We start from the raw sequence: 22,534 nt of genomic DNA on the forward strand, positions 1-22,534 counted from the left end.
GGTGATAGCTGCTACCAGGGGAACAAGGAGTAGGACGGCGTTAAAGTGGGACAGGAAGGGGACGAAGGGGAAAATTAGGCTATTTTCTAGAGCCCTGATTAGTATCTGCCTCTTTCATCGAGGAGTAGTCTGTTGTCTGTACAGGTGTGGCATCTGGCCACAGGAAATCTGATAAAATTTTGATATGGACACAGTTGCTGAACTGTCATGCAGTCTCTTGGGTACAGTTAATTAATCAAAATGCTTAGCATAAATTTAAGCTGTGAATTTATACTGATTCAACAAAAAGTCCTTCACTATAAGGACTGGTGCCATGTATCCTTAAACCCTATAACCTCATTTGCTATTACGAGGCTGACTCCCACTGGTGGTGTTTGATGCTGTACTGGGTCTGGCTGGGATGTGGGTGGTCTTCTCCGTAGCAGCCTGTATGGTGCTGCGTTTCAGATTTGCGACTAAAGCAGTGCTAATAACCCACCAGTGTTTCGGCTGTTGCTGAGCAGTGCTTGCACGGTGTTTAGGCTTTCTTTCTCTCCCACTGTGCCCCTTCCTTTCTTCAGGGAGGCAGCCTTTGCTCGGAGACTGACTGGGCATCGGTCTGCTTGTGGGAAGTGGTGAGTGACTGCCTTTGCATCACTTGTCTTGGGGTTCTGGTGTTTGGTGGTGTTGTGGGGTTTTTTTTTTTTAAATTCCTCTTCCTTTCACTTATTGAAGTCTTATCCTCACTCACAAATATTCTTACTTTTTTGACTCTGTCTCCCATCTGACTGAGTGGGGTCAGCAAGCGGCTGTGTGGGGCTTAGCTGCTGGCTGGGGTCAACCTACCACAGATAGTCCCCACCTGTAATTGTTAAAAAATTGCAAATAAGCATTTCCTGGTTTTAGCCATGCTGATCTTATGCTTTGTAGGAATTACAGGCATTTACAGAATTCCACACTACTTCTTGCAGATCTTGCCTTAAAATTCCTCTATGGATTGCTTTTATGAATCTTAAGATTAAGAGCTTTAGCGTGCTGAAACTACTACGTTCTGTGTTGATTTGTAATGTTGCATTGTCTCCTTGACCCTCTGTCGCCCTGTTTGATCTCATACTTGAGGTGAAAGCTCTGTGGGCTAGGTCCTCTTGCTCAAGAAATGCAACACTGAAGACTCTGGTCAGCGAGTAGGCGTGTGAGTCTGTCTCAAATGAAATAGAGAAGAAGGAAATAAAAATATACAGATATTCACTCCCATTTTACTATTTCTGTAGCAGCTAAAATGTTACCACATGTGACAAAGGTATCAGCAGAAAGGAATGAATTTTCTTGTTTCATCTATTATGTAGCGGGAAAATTATATTTTATTGAAAATAGATTAAATCTCAAAAATAAAATGCTAATTTTCTATTCTGTATTCAAATAGTAGTTCAGATTATCCTTGGCTTTTTAAAAAAAACTTAGTCATTCCTTTTATTAAAAGTGTCAGTTTCTGGCAGACTGAGCTGGCAAGAATTTGTCTGGTCATGGGTAGCTGTGCTTGACGATAGTTGGCTTAGATAAAGTTTTTGTTTCTTCGCTATTGTGTGAGTACAGTATAATTGTAACATGAGCAGCAGAGCTCACAGACTGATGCTGTCTGCGTTCAGGTTTTGTGCTGTGTCTTGGCTATGTTTTCCTTGTGGTGGTGGTTAAAGCTCTACTTTGTAAAGCAGTTGAGCTGGTGTAACGGCTCACTGCTGCTGGAAGAAGGTCTTGCTCCTAGCTGTGTCCCTTCACTAGTGCTGGGTCTGCTGTTAGTGCTGTGAGTCATTTTGGCTCAGGAACTCAGCAGAAAATTAACAATTTTGTATGTCTGGGTTAGTTTTCTCCTGAGCTGGCGAATGACATAACTGGTGTAATATATGTTGTGGGAGGGAGTCGGACCTTCTTCTGTAGGTGGCGATGACCCTGTCGATCAGCTGACTCCATCTTACAAACCACATCTTCGTTTAGCTGACTGCATTGGCAGGCTCGGAGTGAGTCATCCCATCCAGCCTTGAATGGCTGCGGCCGAAATGCAGGCTTTTCGGATAATTGGAGTCAGGAGAAAATTGGATACCCAAATGGCGCTATCAAAGATTACAGCCTGTGGGAAAGGGCAGATGCCACAGCTGGCTGTTTGCGGAGTCTTCTTGATCCTGGATAATAGCGAGGCTTAGATAGACTTCAACCTTTGGGAAATGAATAGGAAGCGAATGCCCTAAGGGGGTTGTGACCTGCTTTCAGCTTTGGTTTCAAACTGATGACTGGTTCTTTCATTGAAAAAATACGTGCTGTTTTCTGTGACTTGCAGATGGCAACTTTTCTTGTTTGTTTTGTAGAACATGTAGCAAAGACTACTAAAGTATTCATCTTTCCAGCCCTTTCACAGCTTTGGATGTGTCGATACAACTGTTGTGGACTTTCTTTATTTTGCAGTTGCTGCGGGAGCTGAAGCATCCAAACGTCATTTCTCTGCAGAAGGTGTTTCTTTCCCATGCTGACAGGAAAGTGTGGCTTCTCTTTGACTACGCTGAGCATGACCTCTGGGTAAGGTGAATTGCTTGCAGGTACCAGGCTTAGAGTTTTAGTTGCAGAGAAGGGACAAGGTCAGGGAAGACAGATTGGTTTAAAAACAGTGTAGTCTTTTGCCCTATGTTTATTGGAAACATTTTCAGTATTAAAGGAAAAGTAATGGAAAATGTTGGGTAAGCATGCTACACAGTTAATCTGTGACCTCTTTAAGAAGATAAAAATCTGTTTTCAGCTCTCAGTAGCTAAAAATCTAATTAAATAAATGCAGGTATGATCCTCCATTACAGCTGTAGTAGGGTGCAGGAAAATGTAATTGATTATGCAGGTGGATTCCCTTTGAAAAATGACAAACTTAGTGGCTGAATAGGGCAGTTTGGAGTTTTAGTTACATTGTATGGCATCTGTGAACACATGAAGTGTACGCCACTGCGTATAATTGAAATTTAACTCATATCTTTCAGTGGGAAGAGCTTTTTACTCAACTGATCTGCTGAAATTTCATATATTTGAGAGGAAGGCCGTTTATTCCTATTTACAAGATACAGCTTTAAAATATAAACATGTTGAAGGCAAAGTAAATTGGTTTTAAGATACATACCCTTTTCCTCTGTTAACTTAGTATTTGTAACCTTATCATCCATTTGGAATGCTTTAAAAAAAAAAATTGAAGTAGCATTGTAAAGAATCCAAAATTCCATGCAACCTTGACTTCCCTGAAAAAAGGTACGTGTTTGCCTCAAATGAAATCTGACATACATTTTGAGCATTGCTCTCAATGGAACATGCATTGTAAGAATAACCTTAAAAGATGTTAATAAGATTTCTATCAAAGGGTACAATGGAGGGATTTTGGAATGAGATGGAAATTTTGGTGTATGTGTTCATGTAAGACTTGCGTAGTATGAATCATGAGTTGGTTTTTCCTCTGCATGTAGTGTAGACAGCTAAGATGTACAAACCAAATTACAAAACTGACTTCTTTTGAAATAGGTGTTCCTTGTAGTTGGGAATAATTCAGTAATATTTGCCTAAGAACTAGTGTGTTAGTTTTCCTTCAGCTAAGCTGAACAGAATAAATTTTCTCTGAGTTCAGTATCTTGGAAGTTTTGGTAGCTGGTGTTGAGATTTCATTGCCAAAATAAAATGAAGGCAAAATAAATTACCAAACAGGTGAAATGTTGAGATATTCTTAAGGCTGATGTACAAAACAAAGAACCAAACCAAAACAAAAAATCTTGAGGAAATGGAGTAAAGCTTTTTTCTAATGAGGAGAAAAAACAAGCACATTGTGTTTTTCACTGCTCCCCCATGTTTGTGATATGCTAAGCTGCAGAAGTTTAGGAAAGTGTGAGGTTTTTTGTTTCAAAATGTGTTGCGAGACTTTATTTGTTTGGAGGATTGTGACTAATAGCAACTTGTCCTTGTTTGTATTTATACATTTCTGCATTGCTTCATACTTAACCAAAACCACTGCAGAAGTGCTTCTGTTAACAAAGAACTGTTTTGAGTATCACTGACTTAGGGGTGACCCTCAATTTTGACCTTGATGTTTATGTACACATACCTGGATAATCTCCAGAATTTCCCAGCTGCTCCAGCCCCTGGTTGTTCACTGTATCTGGATGCAAGAGACCTAGCTGTGGTGACTGGGCTGGCTCCGTGCCCCAGAGAGCTGGCTGTGAACCAGATCCTCCAGCGCTGGGCACATCTAGCACAGCAGGTCTCAAACAAGGCTGGGAAAAGGGCACAGAGTATATTAGAGCAGGAACAAAAAGGTCCAGGAGAGCTGCCTGTCTTTCTGTCTCTGAAGATTCACTTCTCTCTAGCCGCTGCCTGAAAAACAACATATGCTTTGGAGTCAGTGGAAATGGGAGGCGAGAGGAGGTGAAACTTGTGGCTCAGGCTTAGGGATGCTCATCCATGTGGTGCTTGGCTGACTGGACTGGGACTGTCACTTTTTCATCAGTGTTTCTCTCCCCCGTGCAGCTGTTTCTTACCTTTGGCAGAGCAGGGATGTGCCTTTTCCTCCCAGGAAAGCCAAGCTCGATGTCTGGAGCAAGGGAGGGTGAGCTGTATGGAGCTGGGCTGCAGCGAGAGAGGAAAGGCAATTTCCCAAAGGGGTCTGAGTAGTTGGGTACCAAACTGGTACCTGGAATATGAAAGCTCAGGAACGTAGGAAGAAAACATGACAGAAGTTTGATGCCAGGTTTTGGATGGACAAAATCAGGACTGTTTTGATGATCACGCAAGTGTGAGCAATTGCAGAAAAGACTTGTGAATGCATGAAAACGTTTGTTCTAGAAATTACCACTCTCTCAAAAGGAGACAAACATGGAAATGGTTACCATGACTGTGGTACACCTTCTGTACTGGAGTTAGTGGCAGTCGGCACTCAAGTGCTAAGACAACATATCCTTTTGGACTCCTCATTGTTGCTAGACGTCGTTGCCTGTGTATACACTTATAAGTGTATAAGGTTTTTTCCGTGTCTGGCTTGGTAACTGACTTTCAAATGGACAGATTTATAGCTGTGCTCTGTCAACAGTTTCTGTTTTGAGAGTACTGTGCTTAAAGGATATAGTAAATAAAGAAGGAATAATTCTGGGCTTCTAATTTAAATGTTTAAAAATCCTAATACAGTTTGCAATAATTTGTCTGGCATTAGGTGTTAAATATTACAGTGTCATTATTACTCTAGGAGAAAATCTGAAAGTAAAATAATATAGGAGTTGGGTGATACACTTGTAATTACGTGCTGTGATATACCAAGGTATCAGCCTATCTTAACAAAAAGAACCCACAAACAAAAATATCCCTAAAACCTTCTAACTGTTAAAGATCAGTGATCTGCAAGGGAATTTGCTTTGGCAGTTGTATTGGTTTTGTATTCCGCATCCCACTGTGGGAGAGTGAGCGAGCAGTTGTGTGGGGCTCAGCTGGCTGTCAGGTTAAACCACAGCAACAACTGATGTCATTTTTGAGAGATTTTCTTGGGACACTGATCACTTTACCTTGTGTGGTATTAATTTTCTAGTACTTAGAGTACATTTTTCTAGTTTTTAAAATGAATGATGAAAGGTTGAAAAAAACCTCTAAGTCTGTCTAAGGAATTGCTGGCAATCTTTTTGTGTAATGCTGTAGATCAAAACATTGCTTTTTTTAATTTTGATTTCTTTTTCCCCTTTACAGCATATAATCAAGTTTCACAGGGCTTCTAAAGCAAACAAGAAACCAGTTCAGTTACCTCGGGGAATGGTGAAGTCACTGTTGTATCAGATCCTGGATGGTATTCACTACCTGCATGCTAACTGGGTGTTACACAGGGATTTGGTAAGTGGATCCGCAATGGGTTTGAGCAGTGGGATGATGACGGAGGACAAGGATTGTTTTTTTATACAGGTCGCTGGGAAACAAAAACCTTGGTGCTAAGGGCATGTACTAATAAGTACATATTTTTATACTGCAGTCAGACAGCCTTGATTAGTTGAGTGAATTTTAAAAGCTGACTATGATCTGATATGCTTATGACAGCAAAGTATATCAGATGCCTGTTTTCCTTTTTTGATTTTCTAAATAAACTATTTTTAAAAGTGTTCATTTAAATAACAGGCATGTTGAAGTACAGAAAATGCCTCTGGTAGTATCACTGCAGGCAAGATAAATAAATATGGCATGTATGTAGGTGGGGGAGAGGATGATTGGCTGTAAGACCTGCTAAAAAAGTAAAACCACCCTCCCTAAAATTATCAGTTTTATTTATGAAGGTAATTTTTGAAGGCCGATATCTTTTCCTAATGTTTATAATCTGTCAGAAATACAGCCATGCCAATTTTTGAAGACTTCTTCAAATAATATCTATCCAAACTACAGTATGAGCAAAACATTTTGAACCTGAGTTAGTGTTTCTTCATCAGCAAATTCTATTAAATGTTTTAAATTGATGAATCTCGACAATTATTATATATTTGCCTTTGCAATGTACCCATATCCAGCTCAACTCGTTTTGTCTGTTGTCTTAAAACTGGGTAGTTTTCCTGACCCGGTTGTCTGTAGCTCTTATTCTTAGAAGTAAATTGAAAAAAACTGCTATCTAAGTATGATACTATCTATATATGATGCTTCTAATTACTGAAATTTCATTAGTGCATAAAAGTATCATTAGTTTGACCTTTCATTCCCATGAGTCAGTATTACCAGTGCTTGGTGCAATAAGTCTGGCTTCCTTCTTAGTCTTCCAGAGTCACTTCTTGCCTTTGAAATAGCTTGAATAGTGTTCCTCGAAGAGTGGTCAGTGACTAGTTACTTGTCTTCTATTTCCATGCCCAATAAATGCTTTTACAGAGTGCCAGTTCCTGTTTAAGCTGATGAGAAAAGATTTGTCTGTGATAAATAACATTTTCAGAACTCTAAATGCAAGGAAGCTTTGCTTTATTAAAATAATGGTATGGATATTGTTTCTAATTTGCTCCTGGTTTCAGAAATGGAACAAAAGCTGCAGCACTGAGGGGGGAAAAAGTCAAAAGGATTGTGGTGGCTTTGTCGTGACTCATGGCATAGTGGAGAAAAACATAATGTGGAAATATATAGTGCATGCTGCTACTTAGACACCCTTTGTTTTAAACCAAAATGTAGTGTCTTACTCTAATGTTCTGCCTGCAGTAGTACTCTTCAGTGTATTTTTAAGAGGCATACAGAAAAGAAATGACCAGTCATCAAGAATTTAAGTTTTTCTGATGTTTTACTTTCTAGAGTTTCAGAAAGCTTGTGAATTTAAGCATAACTGAGTTTAAAAAGAAAACCCTGCATGCTGTTAACTGGATGGCTCAGGAGGTTGGTAATTTATTACAGAGCCTTTCACATCTAGGTCTGTAGCTCCAATACATCGAAGTTGGCAACTGCAAGAAACATTTACCATCTCATTTTCTGACCTACGTGAAATGAGTTGGTGGTCTCAGTCCAGCATGAAGTTTCCTTTCAGCAGAAAAACCACCATCACAATTGGCTATCTTGCGGTAATCTGAGGAAGAGACCAAAAGCTTGAGGCAGAGTCTGAGAGGTCTTCCCACTGGAACCTTGTCAAGCTGTGTTGGTGAGAATCCTGTAAAAGCTGTGGAGGGGCTGCCTGTGCTGCCTTGTCGGTGAAAACCTTTGGGTTTGCCATTTTGAAACCGGTCAGTTGGAGCTGGGTTTAGAAGGCACGTGTTTCATGCAGGAAAAAAGATGGAATTCTGTCTGTCAGATACTTTCTTCCTTTTATCAGGGTCCCTGGGAGTAGCCCGAGTAACAGAAGCAATTCTAAGTAGTGTTTTTGTCTCAGCAAGACGGGAGCAAAGTTAAGCTTGGAAGTTGGGACTGCAATAGCATGTATATTAACTGACGTTAATGCTTGTTCTTCGATGTGAGTTTCTGTTCCAGGATACCTGTGATACTAGCCTTCAGGAATAGCAGTTTAAATAATCAGTTTTAACTCCTGATTGGATGGCTGGACAGATTTATTATGTTTCTCCTGCTGTGCCTTTAAAATGATAAGTGTTGCTGTAGTTTCTAAATGTTTGATGTTTCCCTAGATTTAGATGTGTACAGATACACGGAGTTGCTAAAGTAAAACGCTTGCTTTCATTTAATATACTAGCTATTGTAGGGGTGCTTCTTGGTGGTGGTAGGAAGCTAAAGAATATAGTACTTTGGCAGAAAAATCTGTTCTTTGCTACATAGCTCTCACAGAGTGAAGGTTTTTTAAAAGGGTAAGGAAGCTCATCTGTTGGGAAAGTAATTATCCTCCATCTCAGTACAATTTTCTGTTTTGGGTTTTCTTTTTTTTTAAGATATCTTAGTGAAGTTAGCTTTTAGGTAGGTAATGTTTTGGAGATTTTTGAGATATTGACTTTTGTAATCAGAAACAAAATATGGCATAAACTGCTTTCTTGCTTGCATCCACGAACCAGACAGTGAAACTTAATGGCTATTAAAACTACATAAACTTAGAGTGAAATTTGTCTTCATAATGGTAGAATCAAGGAATCTTAATTCATGTGAGGTTTTTATAAAATGAGTAAGTTCTGTATGAAACAGTAAAAATTTTAGGAAGACAATAATTGTCTGTCCTGGTTCGTCTTTTACAAAGGAAATAGATGCAAATCTTAGCAATAACTGAACTATTTAAATAGTTAATTTTCTTCGCTGTTTTTTTTTTCTTTCATTGGTTACATGAAAGCCAATTCACCGTTTCCATCTGATCAAGGGAGATGTTGATTATGTTTGTTATATTTGAATAGTGCTGTGCTTGAGTGGTTAGCTTTTCCATAAGTCTTTGAAACATACCAGTAAAATTTTTCAATAAATGTCAGTCCTTTTAAAATTTCTTATTTGACTTGCATATTCTTCATCTTTTTTTAATTTCATGACTGAGAGCAATTGAAAGCAGATTGTTTATTCATGCTCTGACTGTAGCAGGAAGGAAATAAGAACACTTCATGTAATTACCACAAAGTGCATCAATTACAATTTTAATAATATTTTGAATTTAGTTATCAAGCATGCTTGAAACATACTGCATTTTGCTGACTACTTTTCCTAGTATTTTTTCCACTTGATGATATCCGGCTATTGGACTTCTTCCTGTACTCAGAAGTGCTTATTCCACCCTATAAATAAGCATAAGCAGAAGACTGCCCATGTATCTGTTTTCATCAGTCTGGTTCCTCAGTAGCATGTGGAAAGAGAGGATGGACTTAGCAGTCTGCTTGGAAGATTTCTTCAAGTAATGGGCTCAAAATAGAGGTCCCTTTGTATGGTGTGGCAATTTATACGCCATGCCTGTTAACGTTTCACTAATATACTTGGCCAAGGCTTGTTCAGCTTATTCATCCACGATGTGGATGAAGGGACAGGGTGTACCCTCAGCAAGTTTGCTGACCATACAAAACTGGGTGGAGTGGTGTACACACCAGCGAGACCTGGACAGCCTGGAGAGTTGAGCGCAGAGGAACCTGATGAAGTTCAATAAGGGCAAGTGCAGGGTCCTGCACCTGGGGAGGGACAGCCCCATGCACCAGTACAGGCTTGGGGCGGACCTGCTGGAGAGCAGCGCTGTGGAGAGGGAACTGGGTGTCCTGGTGGATGACAGGTTAACCATGAGCCAGCAGTGTGCCCTGGCTGCCAAGAAGGCCAATGGGATCTTGAGGTGCATTAAGAAGAGTGTGGCCAGCAGGTCGAGGGAGGTTCTCCTCCCCCTCTGCTCTGCCCTAGTGAGGCCCCATCTGGAGTACTGTGTCCAGTTCTGGACTCCTTACTTAAGAAAGATGAGGAGCTACTGGAGAGAGTCCAGCAAAGGGCTACGAGGATGATGAGGGGACTGGAGCATCTGTCCTACGAGGAAAGACTGAGGGAGCTGGACTTGTTCAGCCTGAAGAAGAGAAGGCTGCGAGGGGACCTAATAAATGCTTATAAATATCTCAAGGGTGGGTGTCAGGAGAATGGGGCCAGACTCTTTTCAGTGGTGCCCAGCGACAGGACAAGTGGCAATGGGCACAAACTGAGGCACAGGAAGTTCCGTCTGAACATGAGGAAGATCTTCTTCCCTCTGAGGGTGACAGAGCCCTGGAACAGGCTGCCCAGGGAGGTTATGGATTCTCCTTCTCTGGAGATATTCGAGAACCGCCTGGATGCGGTCCTGTGCAGCCTGCTGTAGGTGCTTCGGCAGCGGGATTGGACTAGATGACCCAGAGATGTCTTTTCCAACCCCTTACATTCTGCGATTCTGTGGTTTACAAGTGTCTCTTTATTTGTTATTAGTGTAGTAGGTCTGTCCACACAGGATCCAGTCTCAGCTAAGACATGAACACCCCTCCACTGGTTTTGTGTGGTCACAGTATGATTAGTCTGCAATTTAAATTAATAATGTAGTAATGAAATATTAATAATAGGTTTTGTACTGAAACTATATCAAGTGCTCACGTGGTGCAGCAATGCTTAAAAACATACCACCCCTCCCCCAAAACCATACCCGAACAAAAAACTTCAGAGGAAGTCTCACAGCTCTTGCTTGTAGTACTGCAGCTGAGATGCTATGATGAAGCATTTTTTGTTCCCAAATTTACGGATTAAATTCCCTGGCCTATTTGTATGGGTGCTGAGCAGCTGGACTGCCACTTGGCAAGCCAGGCATAGAAGTGGGTATCACAGTGCTGGGCTCCGCATTCCCGTTCCCCTCCTCCTATCTCTTTTCAGAGGAATGACAGTCTCGTAGCCTTTGTCGGTAACATCCATGTCCTAGTTAGTCTGGGATTGTGTTGCTGCGGATGTGACCATTTGCAAACCAGCGCTAGCGCAGGCTCCTGCGGCCTATTTAATGTGTTCCTAGTGTGCAGCTCAGCTAAACTGCTGCTGTGGGATGAGCACTGTTTTTTAATAAGCTTTCGGGGAGACAAGCTGTAATACAGTTGGAATGTAGCTTCCTGGGACCTGGACTCTTCCCAAGGATACCTGCTGCCAGGTTTGGGATTAGCGGGAACATTAAAGATGTTCTTTTAACAATTAATGAGGAGAAGTCACTGCCAGGGTGGTTTTTTGTAGACAACATCTTAGTCACTTCCCAGGCTCTGCCTGTGAATCACTTAAATATGTGCTTTAGGCAAAGTTAAATATATGGAACTTTTACCCTGCTAATTTACCATTTTCCACATTAGAGCTCTTGAATCCAAGGATGTTTCCCTCATCAGTGTTCAAGGATTACTTCAGAAATACAGGAATGCCCTTCAGTCTTGCTCTAGTGCTCACAAAACTGTGGTCATTTGAAGGAATGGACCTGAATGCTTTAAAAAAAAAAAAAAAAATAGTAGGAAAAGCTGTGTACATTTCTAGAAAGAAATTACCAGCTTTTAAAAGCAGGGTGGTGGTCTTCTAGCCTGTTGAAGTGTATAAGCAGATAATAGGCATTATTTCCCAAAAGGCATTGTAATGACTTATTGGTGATTTGCTTTCAAAGGAGAAAAAAACCCCAACCCAAACACAATCACTGTTTTGGTTGTCCGCTGTTGCATTTCCCAAGATTTCTGTTTGCAAGGTGTTTTTCATTATGTAAGTGTGTGCTTTCATGAGATCAAAGAAGAGCAGAGTATCCGGCAGAACCTTGTTTTCTTGCATAGGCTGTAATAACATGCTTTCCTGTGAGTTGCAATTTACTATAATTTTAAGTATTCTAGTTAAAATAACATTATCTAGTGTTTCTAATGATGCTATTAGCAGGGAACATGACTACTCCCTTGCCTGCCTTTTTGAGCATTTTCGTTGTGTTTTAGATTGAACTTTCAAACCAGTACCTAGTCTAAGTGCATAAAGGATCAGAAGAGATTGTAGAGCTAAGTATATGATGCTTATGCCAGTGACTTTTAAAAACAACACCCCTCCCCCCCCAAAAAAAAATACCAAAATACACTTTTTAAAGAATTGCTGTGCAAATGAGTATCCATTTGGCTTGCTTGCTGCTTGGATGTTGTTGTTGACAATGGCCTGTTAGGTCAACCTCTTGATTGAGTAATGTCTTTCAACTTCGTATAAATGCAGATTGAAGCTAGAAATAGAGTATATTACTGCGGTACTACCAGCCTTCCAGTTAGAAAAGTAGAAGGCATACCACTTGGAGATCTTGGAATTCACCATAGAGAAGTCTACCAAGATATATAAAACAATTTGCTTCATATAAGCAAATCATTGTGAGGCCACTCTTTTGAAAGGTCATAGCAGTCAGGTGAGGTTTCTGAGGGGTAAAAAGGCAAATGTCACTCCAGTCTTCAAGAAGGACAAGAAGGAGGATCTGGGAAATTACATGCCAGTCACTCTTGTCTTGGTCACTGGGAAGGTGATGGATCAAATCCTCCTGGAAACCATTTCCAAACATTTGAAAGACGTGAAGGTGATTGGGAGTAGTCAGCATGGATTTATGAAGGAGGAATCATGCTTACCCAACCTGAAAGCCTTCAGTGACTAGCTTGATGGATGGGGGAAGAACAGTGGATGTTGCTTGCTTTAGGAAGGCTTTCAACTCTGCATCCCATAACATCCTTGTAGACACACTAATGAAGTACAGACTAGGTAAGTGCACAGTGAAGTGAGGTAGGTGAGGTGGATTGAAAATTGGCCGTGGATTGATGGGCTCAAAAGACTGTGATGTGCCACAAAGTTGAGCTGGACAGCAGTCACTAACGGAGTGTCCCAAGGGCTGATACTGAGTTCAGTGGTGTTTAACATCAGCATTAATAACATGGGCAATGGGACAGAGCGCACCCTCAACAAGTTGGCAGATGATTTCCAGAGCCTCAGCCATTCTGTGGATGTGTTGTATCTTCACCATGTAATTTGTCTTGAAAAATTCAATTACTACTTTTCCAAAATCGAAAATCCACTTCAAGACAAATCAACAGAAGAGAAGCTGTGGAGGGGGAGCAGTGGGAGCAGGTGTGAGTAAGAAGAATGTGAAAGATCAAATATCTCATGGAATAAGGGACAATGTGAAGAAGGCAGTGAAATACAAAACCTTTGCAGTGAAGGAGGACATTTTTGTGGCGTGTCTTGATTGCAGCGTGATGAGTGGGAGGACATTGGTGCCATTTTCTTTTTCTGAGGAAAAAAGATGTACCCTCAGAAGTTTTTTTGGAAGCTGTGTAGTTATAAAATGGAAGATACATTTCTACTGGATCACTAAATTGTAACCAACTTTGGGTATGAAACGATTCTGTAACTGCAGTCTCTCTAGAAAGATACCTGAGTCTTGAGAGATTATAACTTGCCAATTCTATAGGATTAAAGTGTTGCAGAGATTCAGATTTTTTTAGACCTCTCTTGGATTAGCCCTATATATTTTATTCTTAGCTGGAATGCTGTTCCTGTTGTGCTAAAGCACTGAAATCAAATGGAGAAGATAAATGAAAATACAATATTCAGTCTACTTCTCCAGTTGTATTTTGGTCTTCATTGCAAGACTTCCTGGTGACTTTGTAAATTGGCCATCTTTAAAGACAGTGAACAGAATTTTTTAATTCATAGACCACCTCCATTCAAGCAATTCTTGAATATGGATATAAACTTTCATAGCTTTTTTACAGGTTAATCATCTTTAACCTCGGATCTTATAAGCAAGTGCAAGGTCATTTAACATGTTTTAAGTAAGGAATGTGAAAGGATAGAGTAAAATTCCAAGTTTTCTGATAATATGTGAGATCAACAGGTAACACCTGAAAATAATTTTTATCCAAGTAACTAGTGTTTAGCAAAAATAGGAAACCAATCCTAAAAGTTCTTGATAATTTTTTACCACACAATGCTATTAGATTCCGATTTATAGTAAGATGAAGTGCTGAACAGGGAAGCTACTTGTGGTAGATGTTTTTCTGATTGCAAGTAGAAAGTTTGCTTACAAACTTAATTCAGATGAAAATAGGAGTGCAAGGCAAGGTCAGAAATCTCACAATTTCAAGAACATTTTCCAAATCCATCTCTTAGGCTACTGGTTTTGTTCAAAGCCCCATTTGCTTGATGGTCAAGTTCAACCTTATCTGAATATCATGAAGATAAGTAACATTTTTTAACCTTTTGTTATCTTCTGCGGGTGTTTCCAAAGGGTTGGTTTGTCTGTTTTGTTTGTTGGAACCTAAATGTAGTTATCAATAACTTTCTTGCTTCTTAGCCCAGTATTTCTTTTCCATAAACAAGTCTCAAAATGATTAATCCTCTGCGGTGATAAAAGCCAAGTCCCACAGCCTTGTCATTTATAACTGGCAGTGATACTGGCAACACTTTTTTTACTCAGTTCATGAACATACCTTGGTTCGAAACTACAGTAAACACAATCTTTATCTGAATTTTAAATGGAAGGTCAAGGTGGAGCAATGTATGTGTTATTAGAAGAGCTTTGCGAATTTACCTAGCCAATAATGTGACCAAACCTAGTCAAGCTTACTTTTAGACTGTTACTGCCTAGAGGAAATGCAGGTAAATTTTCTGGATTTGTAGTTTCGTAGTCAGTGGGCGCTTCTAAGTAAGGCTGCTTATTTAACCACCAGATGTCTTAAGGCCAAATCAGTACAATGCAAATGATTATTTGGAGACTTGAAGGTATATTACTTGATTATTGATATTTTAGTTAGATATTTTTCTCTTATCTGCTGCATAACTGTCAGACACAAGAAGCAATGGAAGCAGAGCATTTTTTTCTGACATTTCTATGTCATTGTAGATCAAATAATTTTTAACCTGTCATCTAGCACCAGTTAACAGGTATTGAAGAACTGTTGCAGAAGGGCAACTGCCAATATGAGACTGAAAGTAACTTGTAGTTTTTCTTCATATGGCTATAAATGCTGTTCTGATGAGTACTTCTGTTTCCTGTCTCCTCCTTCCCCTAGAGCTCTTCAATGTTTGAAATGTTTCAGGACTTGTCTTTATAACCATTTACATCTTTACCTTACAGCGTGTCAAGGCAAGCCTTTTCATTGCCTTTCGTCAAGGATGGATGTCATTGTAGTGGCTTTTTGAGAAGCTTGTCCTTGTTTGGTGGAACATATATTTAGTAACAGAACCAGGAACACATCTGTCCACATATTGCATAGTGATTTCTGAAATGAAAACAAGGTGATGCTTCAGAGTTTTAGAGAGGAGAAATGATAGCATTGCTAATACAGTCTTTAGGAAAAATAGCTGAAAAAAAAGCAAATGGTGTTGCATGTTCCATGATAGAAAACCTTTGTGTTGGTCTACTAATACTGTGTGGGCATAGCCTGGCTGCTTAAGGAGACAAAGCTTACCTGGGCATGCTGGTTTTTTGCTGGCTTCCCCAAGTAACTTGTGTATCTGTTAGCAAATTTGAGATATGTTTGGTAAGAAGATATGGTGTCAAAGCAGTCAAATTCTTTCAAATTTCATGAAAAGCAGATGTCAAATAGAGGAGGATGTGCATTCTGGGAGAAAGGCATTGACAGTTGCACCCAGGGCCGTTTTCAGTTTGGCTTGTCTGCGCTCCCAGCATTGTGGTTCACTGGTTGTTCATAGAGCACACCTTTCTCCACTGGCCCTGCACACTCACTCATCAAACCAGATGGCAGGTGAGACACGAGCCTGGGGATTCTGGATGTGGGAAAGAAAAGCCTAGGAGGGAGCTGGAATATGTGCAGTGAGGAATATGGGACAAAGACCGAAGACTTAGATGCTGAGGACATGGGCCTGAAGAGCTGCACCCAGCAGAGAACACCTTGTCTCGTTGAGATGCTGCAGACTGAAAGATTTCATGATGAAAAAGAGAATAAGTGAATTAATAATACATGAAGTATGTAAAAGATTTTTTAAATATGCCTTTTTTTTAGTGAAGGCTTTTAACAAAGATTTCATATCTTTGTTCCTTATTGGAATTACTGAAACCTCGCAAGTGTCCTTTAACCTCTTTCCCAAGAGAATAAGGTCTGATCAGACTGCAATATCTTGATGCCTATAAGATTAACTCAGCCAAACTTACTAACAACTCCTGTTAGCTACAAAGAATGCCCCAAAAGGCATTGCCCACTTAAAATTATCTAAAATGTATCTCAATGCAGGATCTCTGAATGAAAGTGTGGAGAATCCTATAGTGGGCTGATTTCATTGGCAGCAGGGGGAATATGTAGCAAAGCAGAAAGTTGTATAACTGACATTTTTTGTAGGAAAATTACATAGATAATATAAAAAGTGTTTCAAAAATAAACAGGTGTTTCCCAAGTAGTATCATGTTTAAGCAGAAAAAGTCAAGAATTTTTGTGGTGAATGTTTTAGTAAGAATGTGTAGAATGAAGAAAAGTTTGGGGGTTTTTTAATATGGAAAAGTGTTTTGGGGGGGATATTTTTGATCCCCATATGCTTAAAAAAGCAATACCACTTAGTTTTCATGTCATTGTATATGGCGCTCAGGTACTTCTGATTAGGTGAGGAAAATTGGACTGTGAAGAGTTTTTGAAAGGTTTACTCAAGTACATTACTTGTGAAGTTGTAGGAGATCCTTGTGAAAGTTGCCTTTATTGTTTAACTGTCCAAAAGGCTTGAGGTGTCTACTAATGATTCTTTATTAAGTAACTTTCACAAGAAAGCGTTTAGAAATGGGGTGTTCTGAAAATCTTTACTCAGCTACCCAAAACTGTCTGACAGCTGATGGATCGCATCACTTTGTGTCTGCTGAATGTGGCTTTTTCAGTCAGTCGTAAATTGATTAATAGTTGTTACAGCACCAGTCTCAAGAGTCCACTTATACTGCCCTCGCAAAGGAAGAGAGATTAAGTTGTTTGCAAAAGGAATGTACATTAAAACCTGTGCTGACTTCATTCTCTCAGGCAGTACAAAAAATGGGAGAGGAGAGGAGGAGAAGCAGCAGCAGATGCAGCTTTTGGATGTACACAAGGATGGTCAGATGAACGTACTCTTCCGTTTCCACCTCCAGTTCGTTTTCCTGACTACTTATTTCTGTGCTATCATCATAACAAAAATGAGGATTTGGAAGTTTTCTGTATTTCACAACTATTTTCATTGAAATAATGGAAAGTGTTCTACTTTCTTCTAGTTTCAGTAGCTGAGGATTTTTGTATGCTGCAAAGGAGATCTCTTCCTAGTAAATGTAGTTACTCTGTAATTCTGTCCTGAATTTCTGCGCTTGTCAGAAAGCAGGATGCCCATATACAGAACTAGCATTCTATCTGTAAAGAGGGCTCATTCCTTAAGATCCTGTTTTGCCAAATTTGGATTTGATAAAATACTTTTGCTGTTACTTTTTTCAAGTTTAGAAATATTCTGACTGTGTTTCGTTCCAGGACTTTTACGTAGCTTGGTAAATGGAGCAAAAAGATGTAATGGGAATTATATGGGTGTGGTATAGATAATATTTTGAGGGATGTAATTCGTATATGGATGTATGATACATAGGTAATTTTTACATCTAGATATGTATATATATGAGGATTTTTTAAAGTATTTGGAAACTGTTTTTATCTTTCTAATAGCGATGGTCCTTCCTAAATTAGTTAAAAGTTGGGGGGTGCAAGTACATTAACTGGTGGGCAGACTATACTACATTTCTTTCTTGTCTATGGCTTTAAACTTGTTCTTTTGTTACTAGTCTGATTTTTAATTTGCTGGCTTTCCAAGACGGCCTGGTATCTGATTATGATCCTGGAGAGAGAGTCATGTGAGTACGTAGTTCTTCACTGTTAGAAGGCTAGCTCGGTGGTCTAGTGCATTGTCCTACCACATGTACTGCATTTACCTACCACAGTAGTGGCAGGTAAACTGGCTGAGATAACTCTCACATTCAGATATATAAATACAGAGGTAAGACTTCTACAGAGGAAGGAGATTCTAGAAACTTCAGATCTAATTTCTAGCAACTTTCCTGTCATAAAGGTGATGAGCTGTACTAGCCAGGTGAAAAAAAAAAATCAACATAAAGTCTAGTTCTGAGATGAGAGGTATGGAGGACCAGAAGCTCTCTGATCACTAATGTACCTTTGAAGTAAGCTCAGTCAATAAAAACCCTGCAGTAGGATTTAGTAAAAACCCTAGAGTATGATTTTAGAAACACTTAAATGCAGTTTAGTGTTGTTGGGGGTTTTTTTTAGTACTAAATACGTTGCTACGGTTGTGGCAGAGTTACCACAGCACAAAATTCTGTCGAAGATAAGAATATAAATTGTTCAAAGTACATGAAATAGCCATAGCAGTGTCTTGTCTGCGTCTTGCTGCAGGGGGGAACTGCCATGATCTATATGAATGATCTGTACTCAGAATCTAGAGGAAAGGTTGACAAGGTGACAAGAAAATGGACCTTTGCTAACCCCCAATCTGAGCAGTTTCCAAGTAGCCTGTGGAAAAAATTGCCTTAGAAATAGGTCACATTTATCCCTTATAAAAGTTTACTCTGTATGAACTCCCAATTTTATCCGACTTGCTCTCAGCAGGAGTGACACCAAACTTAATCTTTGGGGCGTTGTTTGAAATACTGTGTTTGTTCTGTGCACAGAGGTGCTTTAACGAGTAGACCAGAATAAAGCCCAGACAACCTCTGGAAACTGCATAGTAATCAATTGCATAGGCTTTTCACCTTTTTCAATTTTTTCTTCATCAGAATAGGAGGAATTATGTATTGGTCAATAGAAATAGGGTGATATGGAAGAGATGAGAGTACTATTTAAATGAAAACCGAAAATAAAATAGGGCTCTTAAGGAAAATGGCCTGGGGTACCTCAACTGCATGCAAACTGAAGAGTAAAGGCGGCAGTTTTCTTCCTTTGTGTGAAAAGGTCAGAAAGTAGGAGATTACTAGTGAATGCCTGTCAACCTGCGGAAGCTGCTCCAACAAAATGAGCAAGCAAAAATGGTACGGGGTGTTTTTTCTACCCATTCAAAATCCTCACCATTGAAGCAGAACTCTAAAGTGAAAAAGGAAATGGAATTATGCCCGAAATAACATAATACCTAAAAACCAGTTTCAATGCACACTCTGCTCTTGTGCTTTTTCCTGCTATGATGTGTCCACAGCATCCAGAGTCATCCTGACCTACAGACAGAGTAATTGCTTGTGTAGCACAACACACAACAACTATATTTCTGCAAGACTATATGTCTTACTTTGTTATTACACTTTTGAGTGATGTGTTGATGATACTTGACATGATATCATATTTTCCTGCAAAGCTGCTGTAATAATGTTTTTGTCTATGTTATCCGCCTTTCTTTCCTTGGACTTAGCACAGAAAGTCAGGTTCTGCAGCTTGTCCTCATGTACGTTTTTGGGGAGTAGGAGAGTTGGCCTGAAAAATAGAACTGGATTTTTTTTTTCAGTTCTAATTCAGTTCCAATGAAAGTAATAAACACCTGGGCGTTAGGCTATGCATAGGCTTTAGTGAGTTGCCTTGCCCCAAGTTGGCAGTAACTGAGTGACAGCAACTGAAAAAAATTCTTGGAGTGTGTTCAGAGCATAAAAATGCAATAGCGAGGCCAACAGCTTTCATCAGGCTGAAACAGAGATAAAATATGGTGATGGTAACTAGCAGAAGGCTTCCCTGGCATAGATACGGCATCCCTCTGTCTTCTATCCTATCCAAATACTTTCTGTACCTTGAAAATTTTTGAGCATGTGTGCTTTGGTAAGTTAGGTTTTTGGTTTTGTTCGGCTGTTACTGGTAGTTTTAACGGTTCCTGATTTTAATGAGAATTTATTTAGATGCTTGATTTTTTTAAACAGCTCTGAGATGGTCTTTATAAGAAGATAATTAACAGGAAATATTGAATTAAAATCGATTTATGAAAAAAATTCCAGTGCTTTTCACAATTTATGTCTTTTTTAATTAAAAAAATCAAACTTGAATGTTTAGATTCAATATGTGTTGATTTCTGTGAAGTCATTGTTTTCACCAGTGTTTGTGGTGGCCTTTTGATGCTAATTTATTTTAAAGCCCCAAATCAGTTAATAGATGTGACTGAAAAGAAACATTTTAATTGTGAATGCACGTCTTTGAATTCAATGAAATAAATTAACTGCAGAACAGTGCTGATACTATCATTTGAATATGGTTTTATTGACACTTTCATTGTGCTAGAGTACTATTTAGCATTGAAGTAGTCAGTTTTGTTTAAAGTGGAAAGAGAATAGAATTTTTTTCTTTAATCATAATATGTTAAAAAAAAAATCCGTTCCAGTCCCTAAGAATACAATAGGGGATCTTCCCACCTTGATAATAAGGAAATGTTTTGGTGTCTGTTGTGATTACCTGAAGATTAACAGGGTTTTGCAGACAAATCTACCTGAAATGCATGAATGTTTTGTGGGTCCCAGACCCTGAGATGGGATGTGAATTTTGCAGGGCTGGCTGAAGGCTAGTAGGTTTTTGCTGCTCAGTTTTACTTGTCACGGAACCTAGCTGGGAAGTGATAAACCACATCAATATTTTAGATTTCTACCCCTGTGTCACAAAAGCACTCTTTCAAGTAGACTACAACTTAGAAAGTCCTTGCAGTTTTATTTCAAAACCTTTTTCATTTTTTTTTTTTACACCATTGAATTGCAAACTTCACAGCAAGATACTTTCAACTTATTTGTGTTTCGTGCTTCCCAGGCACTTGCTCACATACAGCTGAAGTTGATTTTTTTTTTGTATGATTGTGGGGTTGTGTATTTGAATCTGTTCCTGTGTTGTTCAATATAATACAGTACTTTGAAGTCTAAAATATTTTCAAGTCACTCATTCTGAATCTTAATACCCTCATTGTTGAGGCCATGATTGCAAAAGGAAAATAATTTAGGGATAAAGTCACTTTTGTGTGGTACTGTTCTTTTTAAGTTAAACTGCTTATAAAAATGAGAACCGGTGTTACACTTTTTTCAATTATCTTGACTTATCACAGGTAGGGATGGGTGGGATGGTCAGTTCTCAGAACTGGTGGCACAGCCATTAACGATGCACAAACTTTAGTGGTTACCAGAAGTCACTAGTGTGACTCACCCCATCACTGTGAGGTCTCTACTGAGTAAAGTTTTAGTAGCCAGACTTTCAAGTGTAGAGTTGTCCAAAAGAAAATTAGGTAGGATGATACTAAAATCTTATTAAAAGGTACATTAAAATAGGGGTGTAAAGAGGGTGAGTCTGTTTGTAAATATACATGGGACTACTGTGAACAGTTGGGGGGAGGGGGTAGGGAGCATGTAAATTGTAATACTATAGATAATTCAAAGGAATTTTGGTTACTGATTGAGAGGTATGTTTAAAATGAACCTTTGAAAACTAACAAATTCAGAAACAGCCTAGTAGCAAAAAATATGTGGAGTAATAGTTCTTACAGGCCTAGTTTGATGCTGAAAGTAGTAAGTGTCAAAGGTCACAGTGGTTAAGCTGTCCAAAAATGCTGGATTTTTTCCATGCTACTTTGAGTAAAATTAGTGGAAGGAGGACCCAACAGTAGAATACCTTTCCTGGAGTACAAGAAAATGCCCTGTAATTCCGAAACTTCTAGTATGCGGGCATAGAATAAACAATCATCTCCTGCTCCTATGAATAACTGGATGTGAGCAATAGGAATGCTGTCTGGTTTTGATATGGTCGCATCTCATCAAGACATAGATTGGTATAATTTTCATGTTATTTGCATTTTTATCTTCTAAATAGAAAACCAAATAAGTTCTAAAGTCTGAGTTTCCCTTCTGAATGAACACAGGCATTTTCAGTGTCTGTTTAGAAGCAGTATGTGACTGCAATGCTTGTTTAAATGGAACAATGATTTAAAAAAGGAAAAAAAAAAAGTAGCAGTCCTGCAGAAGAGTTGTGAAGAAAATGCATGGCTCGTAACCTCAACATGGATCAATACCCTTAGACAGTGAAGCAAAACCAGATACCATACTGGGATTGTATAAAGTGGAAGATGCTGTGCAAGGCAGGTAGAACAATCGCTGTGCTGCATTTAGACTTAGTGAAGCCTTGGCAGGAGCAGTGTGTAGTTTGGAGCACCTGAGTTCAAACAAATTGGTGGCCCAAGGCATAACAGCTAGAGGGAAGCAACAAGAATGATCGTACATCTAGAAAACATAACCCACTAGGAAACACTGAGCAGAAGAGAGTTCTTTTAATCTAGGTGATATGACTGAAGAGATGTAGATCTTCAGAAATGTAAGAAGTCCTTGCAGTGAGGGAGTGGTTGTCTGCTCTTTCTGCTGATGTAGAAGAGAAGAAGCAATAGGAGTAACCTCATTTGTTGTGTTAGAAGGAAGGGAAAAACCCTGTAACAGAGAAGACTGAAAAAGAAAAGGTTGCCTGGGAATTGTGCAGCCTTCATCATCAGAGACATTAGGATCAGGGAGAAGAGAGAGTGGCATCATTTGTCAGGTCAGGCAGGTGGAAGAAGGTGAGTGCCTGAAGTTCTCCGTAGATCTATGAACCTGTCTATATAGCCTCTGTTCTTTTAGCTCCTGTATTTGAAATTAGCCTCCTGCTTAGGATATCCG

The 22,534-nt window shown here is 39.4% G+C and overlaps 1 protein-coding gene across 6 annotated transcripts in view; it reads left to right on the forward strand.

The window, feature by feature from the left end:
- The window catches only part of CDK8 (cyclin dependent kinase 8), an 81,249-nt gene that overhangs the window by 34,108 nt on the left and 24,607 nt on the right, over positions 1 to 22,534 (forward strand). For 5 of the 6 annotated variants that reach the window (XM_075419657.1, XM_075419667.1, XM_075419677.1 and 2 more), the window contains exons 3-4: positions 2,437 to 2,547; positions 5,722 to 5,862. In XM_075419657.1, the coding sequence (XP_075275772.1) occupies positions 2,437 to 2,547; positions 5,722 to 5,862 (252 nt within the window). Of the gene's footprint in view, positions 1 to 2,436; positions 2,548 to 5,721; positions 5,863 to 22,534 lie in introns of those variants that run through there. The other variant, XM_075419705.1, reaches the window with a different exon arrangement.

The sequence above is a fragment of the Opisthocomus hoazin genome, chromosome 1 (genome assembly GCF_030867145.1).
Source record: "Opisthocomus hoazin isolate bOpiHoa1 chromosome 1, bOpiHoa1.hap1, whole genome shotgun sequence".
Lineage (NCBI taxonomy): Eukaryota > Metazoa > Chordata > Aves > Opisthocomiformes > Opisthocomidae > Opisthocomus > Opisthocomus hoazin.